Source organism: Electrophorus electricus, chromosome 8, assembly GCF_041902795.1.
Source record: "Electrophorus electricus isolate QZ-2024a chromosome 8, ASM4190279v1, whole genome shotgun sequence".
NCBI lineage: Eukaryota > Metazoa > Chordata > Actinopteri > Gymnotiformes > Gymnotidae > Electrophorus > Electrophorus electricus.
In genome coordinates, this window is record NC_137504.1 from 13,807,255 (window position 1) to 13,820,934 (window position 13,680).

Here is a 13,680-nt window from a genome sequence, read left to right on the forward strand (position 1 = left end):
TGTACAGTAGGGATGAGAACATCAGACTCTTTCATCACAAACCATCTGTTGACCAAAGTGGTCAACAGAGGTGTGCATGTCTAACAAATCAAAAATGGGACCAAGCCTTGCAGTTTGGTTTTCTGTAAGGAAACATAAAGTGCTGAAATACTAATTGAGATGTCCACATCATAATGTCCAGCATAAAATGAAAACCCCCTTTGGTACCTTGGACACTGTCTAACCAAAGGTCCTCAGGGATCTGAACTTGAACAGCCACATTTAACATGGGGATGCATCTGACATAAAGTAAAAGGGTAGACAATATGTTAAATGACCAAAAGACAAAAGCCAGAGAGGGAGAAGAAGGACCACAGGAAAAAGCTGACAAGGGAAGATGCTATATTTGAAAGGTGAGTAGGGAAAAAACACAGGATTAAAAAACCAAAGATAGGACCCTTAGATGCACAAAAATATTATATAAAGGCATAAAAAAGTGATATAAGGGCAATCATTACTCTTCAAAGTCATATTTTAATGCAACATTAACACATTTTTTTTGTCACTGTCTCGACCTACATACGATGCACCAAACAGTATTTGAGAGTAAGGTACTTGGGGATGACTTTCTGAGAAGTCAGGAACCTGCCAAGAATGCCAAGTGGTGAAGCAACAAAAAGGAAGAAGCTAATGAAAAGGAAAGATTCTAAAAGCATAGTAAACATTGTTGACCATTAGGGACAAGCATGAACGAAAGCTGACCCACCATCAGTGAACCACAGACCTGCTGTACTCCATCAGTGTAGAACAGAGCAGCTCTTGAGAGGTAGAAGCATGCATGTATTCAAGATAACAGCTCTGGCCTACTTACAAATGAAGGCACAAGGGCGCTTCCGCTCTCAGGGAGGGATGGTACTTTGTGGAAGACCAAAAGACGGGAAAAATCGAGTGTAGTGCTTTTATGGGTACGGTGGCAATGCTTAATATAGCTCTATTAAGAGCTTTGTAAAGACCACACGGGGATGGTGGTTGTTAGCGGAATTGTCGCTGTCCATGGTCCTGAAAAAGGGATTCGATTTCGGACGGACATTATTAGTTCATTAAAGCGCTGCTGCAGGCTACGAGGCGTTTCAAAATTCAGCATGACTATGCGATCAAATCGACCCAGAAATTCACTGCCAACGAGAAGTCATTAAATGCTTGAAACTATTTAAGACAGAAGTCGGCACTTAAGCGGCTAATCAACGAATCGGGTGAAAAGTCCACCGCGGTACGGACAAGGTAGAACTCTAAAGCAGAATTACAAAAGAAAAAAAAAAAGTCAAATGTCGTTAGGTGCAGTAAAGAACAGTAGCGCTCCAGATCCGCGCGTGAAAAAATACAGAATGTGCCCATTCACAAGCATACTCCTTTAAGATGATGTAATTCTTTATAAGCCATTATGGTTTTTTTCTCCCTGAACCGCCGAGGCAACATCAGCTGAGGCATTTTTTTTCGCGGCACCACCCTGATCGGGAAGGGACTCGATGCGCAGTTTCGAGCTTCTTCCTTGCTGTTCAACTCTGGGCGCGCGCATCGGACCCAATCTGCGCCTCTTTGAGAAAGGAAAAAACGTAATGGAAAACTGGGAATTATGCAGATCGTTGTACATACACATTCAACGCATCGTTTCGCACAGAGTAAGGCGACGTTGAAGGTCCCTGACTAATAAGACGGTGCGAGTCTTTGAAGTTACATGCTGGACTATCTTCTACCTTGAAACATCTGAACATTTGGTTTTCAATTGGCATTTCATTTATTCGACTAAAGTCGGATACACGTCGGCGGTTTCAACTTCAGAAGTTGTTAGGGGACTTTTTATCCTGGACCTACAGCACAAATGTTGTTTTGCCTTTCTGTCTTCAAGACACTGTTTTTGACCACGTTACAAAGTGAGGGAAAGCTGCCTTTTTATGCAGACGTAATTTCTGTATCGTACGGAGGGAGCAACTGGACAGGAATTCATGAAATCTAACCTTCCGCTGGTGCTCCTTGTCCGGAGGATAGACGATGATGTTCGCTTTCGAGGTGTAACTCCCGTACCCATTTAGTTTCTCTCTCCGTCCTCGGATATATCTGGATATTTCTTGGCCCTCTCCGTTTTTTAAATCTCCGCGTGAGGACCGGTATTTTCCTCAAAACTCGTCACTCCAGGGGGTAGGTCAGCTAATGGTTTGTTTCAAATTCAGTGGGAACTGCTGTATATTAACCAATACATTAAATACTGGGTTGTTAAAGCATTACTATCGAAATATTGTGTGTTGGAAGGCGGAAGAGAAAACTTTTTCTTAGCTCCTACTGCGTTTCTGTAATAGATAGGTGGTTCTCCTTGTGGGCACCCATGACTGAAACGATGGCTTTGAGTGGGAACTGTAGGACTCAGCCTGCAACCAAAGATCAGGGATCCATTCAGAACAGTTTTCCAGACGTTATTGAGCTAAATGTCGGGGGACAGGTGTACTATACTCGCCATGCCACGCTAATTAGCAACCCTAGTTCCCTTCTCGGAAAAATATTCTCACCTAAAAACAATGCATCCAACGATCTTGCCAGAGACCCCAAGGGACGTTATTTTATCGATCGTGATGGGTTTTTGTTCAGATATGTCTTGGACTACCTCAGAGACAAGCAAGTTGTCCTCCCGGATCATTTTCCTGAGAAGGGCCGACTTAAGAAAGAGGCGGAATACTTCCAGTTGCCCGATTTAGTCAAAGTATTAACACCCGAAGATTTGAAGCACAGTCCAGAAGAATACTTTCACAGCGATTACGAGGATGGGTCACAAGGAAGCGACCAGCGACCGTGCCCTCCATCCTCACTTGTCCCCGCTGACAGAAAAAGCGGGTTTATCACCGTGGGATACCGAGGCTCATGCACTATGGGCAGAGAGAGTCAAACCGATGCCAAATTCAGACGAGTGCCGAGGATTATGATATGTGGAAGGATTGCACTGGCGAAAGAAGTTTTTGGTGAGACCTTAAACGAGAGTAGAGACCCGGATAGGACACCTGATAGGTACACGTCTCGCTTTTACCTGAAGTTCAAACACCTGGAGAGATCTTTTGACATGCTCTCTGAGTGTGGATTCCAGATGGTTGCTTGTAACTCGTCGGTGACGGCCTCCTTTGTTAACCAGCACACTGAAGACAAGATATGGTCGAGTTACACAGAATACGTCTTTTACCGTAAGTTATTAAGATGGTGTCCCTTTCGAGTTTGTATTATTTAAGTCACTGAGGTACGGTTTAGTGAATAATAATCAAGTCTAACAGAAAACTTCGTGTCCTCAATCCTGAGGTATGCGGAGTCACCGCTAGAAGGCACGCTTGGTTTGTAATGCATCTCGTGGCCCAGGTGCAGATTTGCAACACACGTTAAACACGGCTTTCTCCATTTGTGACACGAACAGAACGATGTCTTATGTGGACAATAGCGATAAAGATAACATTTAACAGCTTCCAGAGTGAGTTTTCCATGTCCTTTGAAACAAAGCATATGACAGCACAGACGCTGTCACGCCAGTGTTTCATAACTGTATTATGTAAAGAGAGAAGTAATCCAAGCATTGTTTCAGTACACTCACTGAAAATCATTTACGTAAGACTTTCACCTGCAAAGTGAAACTCGATCTGAAAGAAGCCTTCCTCCTCCTCTTTATCTCAGTCAGCCATCTCGGTGAAGTGGCAAAGAATGATGGTTTTTGTAATGGCTCTCATAATATTTTATGGTACAGCAAAACACCGCCCCCACTCCGCGCCTTGAGTAGCCAATGCGCTGTTGGGTACGCCGTGGCCCTGCCACGAGGCAAAATGAAGGAAGCTCATAATGGGCCCGGGACCGTTAAAGAAATGACAGCTGTTGTTCTCCAGAGGTTTGCGTTTTATATGACAATGACCGTCCGGCAGACGTTTTACAATTTATTGTCTTATACTGGAAAAGCATATGCAACATAAATCACGTTCACAACTCTTTATATTCTAGCATATCCGCTATCTGAATGTAGCTTATATATTTTTTTGCATATATGTTTAAATTGTTCTAAATCAATGTTTGTTGAACACTGCAGCAATAAATAATTTTGCTCTGCTTGGATCAGCTTATTGATCAAAAGCATCTTTTCACACACCTAAATATTATGCAGATTGTACTAATGCACTGCACAACTCACCTGCATATGCCCCAAGAAGTTGCACCATACTTCCATGTCCATAAAAACTGTTCAAAAGCACTATGCGAACTGAGCCCTACCCTAATAATACAAACAGACCGCACCATTGTAGAGACCGCGCTGATCATTATTGATAACATATAAGAATTTTAACAATATTTTGTTAATTATGGCACATTAAAGCATGCAAGTTCCATCCGTAGTCAGAAACAAGTGAAGTTTGCTGCAGCAGTGTCAAAGTTGCTGGAGTCAGCATGCTACCTCGCCTCGCTCTCCCAAGAGTCCTCCTGCAGACCGCTCCCGTCTCCACCCCTGGCAGGGCACACATGGCCCAGCCTGGCCCGGGTTGCCTTCCACACTGGGGCAAATTTATTCACCAACTTGTCACATGATTGGAGTGACTGACCATCAATCATAGGCCATGACAGGACGAGGACTTGCCACCTCGTCTGCCGCAACTGCCTTCGAGCGCGTCATTGGCTGTTTCCAAACCGGAGTGACCTTTTCCTGTCCCACTGGAAATGATCCTGTCCATCTCTCCTCCTCCCCAGCCCTGGTGTCAGGATCAGTTCAGGAAACAGGAGACACACTCTTGACCCTATAGCTCTCACATTATCCACATGTTGTAATGAACACTCTTCCACCCAGCATGCCTGTCGAATGGCATCATGCAAATCCATGAAAACCCAAACCACATAATATATAAGAAATGCATATTTCAGATGTTCTAATGCATTTTTCTCCTGGTCCTAACACATTGTGACTGGCCACAGGAACAGTGCTAAGCAAACAGAATGTGGCAGGGGGTGGGTGGGTAAATAATAAAAAAAAGGCCTGGATGGATGGCACAGTGGGGTCCTGTTTAAACAAATGTGCCCAGCAGGGGATAAGTCATGACAACTCTGACACTCCTCTTGTTAGGGGGCAGCTGCTCCCCAGTTCAGCCCATCAGGGACCTGCCACTAACTCCAGCATCTGCATTATTCACATGCACTAGAGGCAGAGGAAGACGAAGGAGAGAGAGAAACTGAGAGAGAGAGAGAGAGAGAGAGAGAGAGAGAGAGACTGAGAGAAAGGATTTCAGGTTCAGATACAGTGCTAATGGCACACTATACAACATTTAGGTATGGGGAGGTGTGGCAGAGGTGTACTCATTTTCTTGGTATCATCGTCTTCATTTTGGGGTTGGCTGTCCTGTTCAACGAATACATGCGTGCCTGGTGATATGGCTCTCGTGCAGTCAGAGCCTTTCACACGTGCACTCATTTATATCTCCTGACACATGGTATGAGCAGAGAGGGTGGAGTTAAACCTGGTCCGTCTGGCGAGAGATGGCAGTTTGACGCCTGAAATTGATAGCTTACTATTAAACGCACCATTAAAGATGACGCATGGATAAGATAATCAGGATCTGATGTTATGCTTGTCGGAACACAGACAAAGGTGGACAAACTGTTGCTAAAGTGCAATGGGTGACTACAGTTATTTCCATCTCAGCATGGACATGTTTAACTGGACAGTGGCATGTTTTATACAGTGACGCTGGTATATGTGTGGATTTTGCATTAGAGTGTAGGAGACAGGGGGAAAGAATTCGAACACAAAATAAAAAGAAAAGGAGGTAAAGCAGCAGCAGGGGGGCTGAGGCACAGTGGAGAACCAAAAATATCATGACAAGATATGTTTAAAGAAAATAAATTGACAGAGTTATTGCCCACAAAAGTGTGATCCAAAGATCAAGGCTACATCTCAAGGCACCTGGAGTTGGAGCTTTCATAAAGAGAACTGTGTTACTGTTATAGAAATGTCACTCCTGAAACATAACTATGAATGATTTTCAGGCTTCAAACTTTGACTACATTTCAAGATTCAGACTTGGCTATAAATAACAATTTATCATTTACTAGGCTAACACTGAGCCTACCATGAATAATCATTTTCAAGAAATAGGAAGGTTGGCCTGAACCGCCTCCTGGCTCTGTCAACATTTCTTGTCTTCTGGAAAGTTTAAAACACGACAAAGCTTCTGTTATTCAGAGTTCTTCAATTCCAGAACTGTTCCTTCCTATAAATACTATATTCATGTGTAGCAGGCAGAGGACTCCTAGCTAGTTGGTTGTAGGTTAAGATGATGGATATGTGACTAATGTGACTGAGAAGCAAGTGCTCAGATTCATATTCCACTGTGATGACTAAAAAACTGCTTTCAAATCAGCAGCTGATTGCCAGCATCAGTACTTAATAGAATCAATATTTGGACTAAACTGTGTCATTCTGATAGCAGCAGCAAGCATAGAAAAAAAAACAAACTTAATTTTAAGAGATCAACTACCCCTGTTTGTTTCTGTATAAACATATTGAATCATTCTTACCTGATCACAGCCAGTGGGATTCTGAAGCTAAGCACTTTAGATTTGTGTAAATGAAAGACCCTAACTGCCTAAACTCTCTTAGAAAAAGATTTGCAGCATGCACCTAGTGTTATTGTTATTGACTTATGAGGGCGATGATGCGCAATACAATGCTTCTAAAATGAGCTAGTCTCCAAGAAGAAAGAGTTTGAGCCATAGATCACATGAACAGGAGCTGCTGTGTGCTAGGAGGAGTCATTCAGGTTCACGGAAGGCTCTTCTCCGGCATCGTTGTGCCTGGAAACACTCTGCGTATGCCAAAGTCATACAGAATGTGCTCAGTAGAAGTATGGCTACAGGCAGAGGTGATATTAACCAAAAGAACCAAAATACATCAAAGTAAAGGATAAGGAGCAACAATTGTCCTGGGAAGAAGATATTGTATCTTTAAAGTGTGGATACACTGCTTTATAAATGTTTACAATTTATGCATATAAATGGAAGGGTCCTAGAATTAGGTTTAAAGACATATTTCACAAATTTGCCTTGCTCTCCTAACCTCATTCATTCTCATTTTGTCAGCAAGTAAACAGAGCTGATGCCCGTGTTGGGCTTGTCATGTGCATGTTACCTTCCCAAGTCCCATTTTACCAAGACGTTTTTGACACCTGACCATTACTAAAGTGACAGCAAAGCAACAGTCAAGTTCAAAAGGCCTGTAAGGTGGTTGAATAGCGGTCCGGCCACCATGCCATAGCCAGAGCTATAAAACCGTGAAATTTGCACACATTAAGAAAACAGACTGTCACTTCTACCCGTTAGGCCACCAAGGCCAGTTAACTGTGCAAACGTTAGCGCTGATTGGTATGCCTCGGAGGCAGAGGGTAATTGTGTGGTCCGCCTGTTCCCACACTCTTAGTGGAGGTCTGCAATGTTAATATGCTTAGAGGTTTGCGGGAGGCTGCGTGTCATTGCAAACAGGGCTGATGATGATCAAAATCCATCACTCCCAAATCTCATTTTAGCCAATTAAGTAAAAGTTCCGGCCTGACATCGAGGCGCCTCAGCTCCTCTTTAATCATTTGGCTTTCCTTGTTGATGTGCTGGGAATGTTAGCATTTAGAGCAGCCTGTCTGACTCACGAACATGGGGCTGCATTCAAAATAACGTCATGGCTGTTTTAAATTAGACATGCTGGTTGACTTGATCTCAGACCTCACTACTTAGCATAAATATCAGAGGTGAATGAGTTGAAAGAGGTGAAATCACTACCGCCCCCACCTCGTTTTCACCCCATCCCACATTAAAGACTACACTTCCCATTCTTTACATTGGAACATTTACAAAACATTTTAGATTTGGTAAGCGATTTCAGATCATTTAATTGAACTGCCCTGTAATATTCTGATGATGCTACTGTCCTCGCTGAGCCTCCTTTCGAACAGAGATGCTTTCCACCCTCACAGCCATGATGGTGTGATTCTGTTTCTCTTTGAACTGCTCCGCGGAGCCAAATTGCTTTCTCCAGCTCGTGAAATCAGAATGGAGCGCTTACAGCTGTGCGCGTTGAAGATCAGTCGTGGCTCAAGCACGACTCACATAGAAACGTGGCCTAAATGAGGGGCCAGGCTGTAGAAAAGCTCTGTGTTGCTTTTTTTTTTCTTGTCTTTTTTTTACAGGAGTGCTAAATGTATTGAAAATAAAAGATGACCACGACCAGCAACCCCCGCCCCTTCTCAGCAGGTGAGAAGCAAGTCCATTGATTTTCACCTGAGCTGCATTGCGCTGGAACGAGCTCGCTGAGCTCGGTGGCTGGGTGCTTTATTATATCCCTGCATTACATCCATGGAACTGGTGGGCGACTGCACACGAGTGGCTCAGAGTGATTGCAGTGTTACGCTAGAGTTCGCATGCAGTCGTGGACCTCCAGAGCCCATAGGACCACTCAGATTATTCCTTAATTCTTCATCTATGATAGACCAAAATAAAACCTTGCTGCATAATAGCATATTGTGTAATGCAGAAATAGTGTCAGAGTTGTGTTGAAAAAAAGCAAGTAGTTGTTATAAAAGAGCGAACTTGCTGGTCATTAGACATTCTTTAATGGCATCATGACCTGGCATGTACCTGTTTAAGAACTCTTTGATTGGATTGTTCCCTTCAGCCACATTCCCAAACATATTTCCCACTCACAGAACTTCTCCAACTATTCTGACCACTGCAAAAATGTAGTTACATGGTAATTCATTTACATGAAGCAGAATTTGTCAACCTTAGTATTACAGCACTCTGAAGGAGAGTACAATCAGTGTGAGTCAGATGCGTTACCAAAGGTGATGGCCCCATGGAAAAAAAAAATGCATTGGGAGCCCCTCTCTACTTTTCCCAGTTCCCTCTCTGCCACTTCTTGCCGCTCCATGAGCATCTTCCAAAGCAGTCCCTGTAAGCACCAGCCTAGAGGACATCTGGGGCGTGGCCTGCCTAACAGCCAGAAAGGTCACAGGCGCCGTAGGAACTTGAGCCAGTCTCCTTCCTTAGTCGATTTACTACATGGAAGGACCATGCCGGAGACCACCATGAGAAGCTGTCCCCGGGGGTACCCAGCCTCGCCTCGCCACAGGCCTCTCTTCATGTTGTCGTGGCTGCCAAAAAGCTTTTTAAAAAAGCAGGTTTTTTTTTTTTTGTCTTCAGCACAATTTTGTTGCTTAATATGACCCAGTAGGCCATACTCACTGAGCAAACACTCGATTCTTTTTGACTCTCTGCCAACCTTCCCGGGGTGAGTGAGTTCACGGCATCCAGAAGCAGCCAGTCGGTGGCTGACAGAAAATGACTTGGTTTGTCACCTTCCTGCTGTACCCCTCCACCACCCCCCATGGGCTGGGTTGGAACAGGCTGCCCGCAAGCGTGTGAGGCGGAGCTGCTAATGGCAGTGCAATGCCAGGTCCCTAGGAATGAGCTCTCACGAGCAGCGGGCTGCTAATTGAAATTCGCGTGCAGGGTTTGTGCACTGCACTGTAGGCTTGTTGGCCTCCATCTAGGAGCATCTCTGAGACTCTCACTTTGTCTGGCTTGCTGTCAGCTGCTCTGTGTCTTTCTCTCTTACACCCACACAGAAACTCAGATTTCCATTTCATTTAGTGGCTCATGTTTTAGTCACAGGACCCAACTATTTGTTGTTCGACACCAAGTATTTGACACCTCAGTCGAAGCACAGCTCAACAAATGAGACCGATGGACTTTTTGTAACATGTGCTGTCGGGTGAGAAGAAATGAACTAATTTGCATCAGTTCATATGGCTGATGTTAATTTACAGTGAAGCACAAAATAGCTGGGTAATGTACTGAACTCCTAAATATACTTTTCAACACAGAGTGGAGGGAGTGACCCATCACTCAAGTAGAAAAAAAAACTAAACTCAAAAAAGGGACTCAAGGGCATACTTGAAATTTGACTTTGCCATTGTGTAAAAGCTGCCAATACAGTTCAGTGATGGTTAGTAGCTCATCAGAGATGAACTAAGTTGCACTGAATAAAATTCATTTCACCTTGGAAAGATACTATGGGCTTTGGATGGTTGCTATGCCGTCTGTGTTTTACGCTAGAGCGGAGCTGTTCAGCTGTTGTGTGAACGGGCAGTTAGCTTTGAATTAAAGAAAAAAATCTTCTACTGTCTGGAGACAACGGGCAAGATTTATTTCATGTCATTTTTATATTCCAAACCTTTTTTTTTTGCTTTGTTAATTTAATTTCATTGGAATATTCAAAACCTTTAAAAAAAAAAAAAAAAAAGATATGCTGGATGAGGTCTTTTTTAATCACACTGTCATCCGGCATTGTCAGTTCATGTTTCTCCTTGGCTCACCACCTGGCTGGCCGTCTTTACAGTCAAAATGATCCCCTGAAAGCCCCTGGTCATTTTAGGGGACTGCTTGGCAATTTGCCCCAACAAGCCCAGTGGGACCTCGGATACACGGAAACCATTTTAGAATATTCAGCGAACTAAGCACCACAAGGGAGAGATAAATCCCTTCCCCTGAGTTCTCCTTATGCTTATTTTCCACCCGGTTTCAGGCAAGGGATCATATTTTATTGATCTGTTACAGGGATTTCTAATCCGAAGGAATCCCTGTTGAAATCCCGAAGTCTGAACATATAATTCCCTCTAGGGGGTTTGTAGGTCTGTAGATGCAAAAAGCAATACCTTCAGAGGTTTTCGTTAAATCTAAAAAATGAATGAATGTAAAAAAAACCCCCAGATGAACACATCAGAGCTGTGGCCTCATCTGACAGTCGTCTTGCAGTTTTCACGCATGTAACGTGCTACTTTTCAAAACACTTCTGAAAGAATGCTACCTTGGGAAAGATTGAGGCATAAAAATCAGGACTACGTAGCTGATACTTTTGAAGGGAAAATCAGGTGGCATGAAAGGTGTCATTGTGAGAAACGTCGCTACCAGCCCATGTGTCTAAGTCAACTGCATGACACCACTTAAACAGACAGAGTGCTTGAAATGAGTACGGCTTTGAGGCGAAGAGGCAAAAGGCATTCTTAACGTGACCTTGGACGACCAGACTGAAGAAAATGGATATTGCCTTTTTTTTCTCTTGACTCTTTTGCTCTATGTATGCAATTTGTTGCTCTCATATTTCTCGCTGGAGTTTGTTACTGGTCATAAGCCATGACCAACACGATGTAACAGACATTAAATGAACCCAGTGTTAAGCAGCGGCAATTTAACAAACCGCAATTAAGTTCAGGGCCATTAAATATGTCTTGAGTTTAATTTACTTTGGCGTCTTAATTATTTCCCAGGATCGGGACTGTGTTTGCTTGAAATTTGCAACCCCATGCTCAGTAGTAGATTCACAAGCCAGTCACGGTGATGTAATGCAAACTCATGTCCCATTGGATGGCCTGGGTTCTTCTGCCAGTTCTCCACTGCTGATTCATCCATGCTGCTCTATGAACTGTGTGCGATTTCTCCAGTTTTGTTTGAACTGCCACTTCAGCTTGTATTCCTCAAATGACAAATGTTAAGCCACAATTTACACTTGATCTACTGCATGATAAGGAAGAAAACTTCATCCATTATGTCATAATCAAGGCCAAGAAAGCTGTTTCACCAGCCCTTAAAAACATCCCTGCAGTGCAGTGACTTAATATCATCCATATCTAACAGCTGCCACAACATAAGCTATCACTCAGAAAGCCATTTATCTCTAACAGCTTTATATAAAAATTACTTTGCTTATTATAGAAAAAAATGATAGTATATGAAAAAATATAGAAAAATCTTTAGTATATGAAATTATATTTGAAAAAAAAAAAAATCATATTTAAAAAACTGTTTGCCAAAGGCACTGACCGAATGCTTCGATGTTCCTCTGGGGGAAAAGAATACAGCTTTAGTAACTGCTTTAGTCCTCTGCAGAAAAATCACTAAGGTAGCCCTGGTGGTCCCTGCTTTTGGTAATTAGCACATTGATTGCTCTTCAGATTTTATTAGTGTGATGAAAAGCTGTTCTTAAAATGTAGGGGCCATTATTCTTTCGCATTTAGGCCTTTCTTTCATGGGCATATGCAACACTCTCAGGTACAGTGACAAAAGGTGAGCTCCCATCATCAGCTGGACCAGGCCTCTTGGTAATGACAAGCACAGTAGTCTGTTTTCCTTGCAGGTTCTTTCGTCAACTTAAAATATAAGATGATATTCTTCATAATATCTCCTTAGCTCCATGAAACAAAGCTCCTAAAACACTCTATCATAGACAAAACACACTTGCCCCGTTGTCTGTTAAAAGCTCGCTTTTATTGCAATGTTCTGCTCCCGTCACGGGTCCAAAATCCATATAATCTTAGCCTATGGACATTGACAATATTTAATTGCAGGTCTGCCTAGCACACTTCATTAAGATTTCTTTCCAAGATTTCATGGGTCTATAGGCTTAAGCAGAGCGTAGGAGCCCGTTTGTGTGCAGGCCCCCTTCTCCATTCAGTACGTTTAGTGGAACTTGCTGAATATTCCAAGGGTTACCTTTTAGCATCTGTTGTTTTCTGTCTGAATTGTCTTCACTTAGCAGAAGGACGTGGATGAAAGCGAACTGGAGAGCAGCAGTACAGGCTCAGTGGACCCGACCTCTCAAATCAGTTGCAAACGTCAGTGCTGAGTTCCTTCAGGAACTTTTGCTGCTTATACATTTTCAGATGTAAAAGCCCTCAAAGCTCTAGCTCTGTCCAGTCTCAGTCAAAAGCTTTAATGGGTTTCACCAGTCTGACGATCTTACTGCAGGAAATACTAAACATTTCTCATGTAAAAGGGAACAAATATAAGATGTAAGACTGTGTGAAATTCATGTGACTGATGCAGTGAAATTGACCAAGATTTATAAAAGCAAAAACACATCAAAAGGTTCCGCACCAATAATTTGGAGTGTGCCAATTACCTCAGCCAAAAATGTGCCACATTATGCTTTTAGTTCTAGTACCACTGCAAAATTAATTAATTTCCTAAACAAGGCTTTATCATAGCTTGGCTACCACCAAATGCACCAACAAGGCATGCATGGCATGCTCTCAAATATCTCTTTGCAGAGACTCTAATGGCAAAGAGATCAATTCCTCGTCTTCTCTTTGCTCCTCAACCACCCACAAGCCATTAGGGAAGTTTGCCTCTCTGCTTCAAATATTTTGCTTGGCCTAATCATGTCTGAAGACTTCTGAGACATCCAAATAAAAAAAAAATATAACATTTTTTTTCCCACTGAACACCACTACTTCAAAGCTGGGCCAGGTTTCAGAGCCTCAGAGGCAGGAATGAGTCACGTGGCACCAACTCATGGCCCCGTTGCCACAGCTGATTGGCCACACAGGAGTATTCATGGCCTCTGGTGCGCCGATTGCGAGGCGGCGGCGCTAACTGAATTAGCTTCTCTGTGATCCCCTCTGCACCAGCAGAAAGGTGAGGCGTCCCTGCAGTTTTCCAGTCCTTTGCTCTTTGAAGAGCTGCCCCTCTGGACTGGAGGATGTGCGAAGCCTCTTACATTTATACATTTATGGAATTTAGCTGACGCTTTTATCCAAAGCGACTTACAATTATGACTGAGTACAACTTGAGCAACTGAGGGTTAAGTCTTCTGAG

The 13,680-nt window shown here is 43.2% G+C and overlaps 1 protein-coding gene across 1 annotated transcript in view; it reads left to right on the forward strand.

The window, feature by feature from the left end:
• The first annotated feature begins 1,429 nt into the window (after positions 1–1,429).
• The window catches only part of kctd16b (potassium channel tetramerization domain containing 16b), a 38,074-nt gene continuing 25,823 nt past the window's right edge, over positions 1,430–13,680 (forward strand). The window contains exon 1 of the mRNA XM_027023053.3: positions 1,430–3,203. Within this exon, the coding sequence (XP_026878854.2) occupies positions 2,360–3,203 (844 nt within the window). The 5' untranslated portion in view covers positions 1,430–2,359. The remainder of the gene's footprint in view (positions 3,204–13,680) is intronic.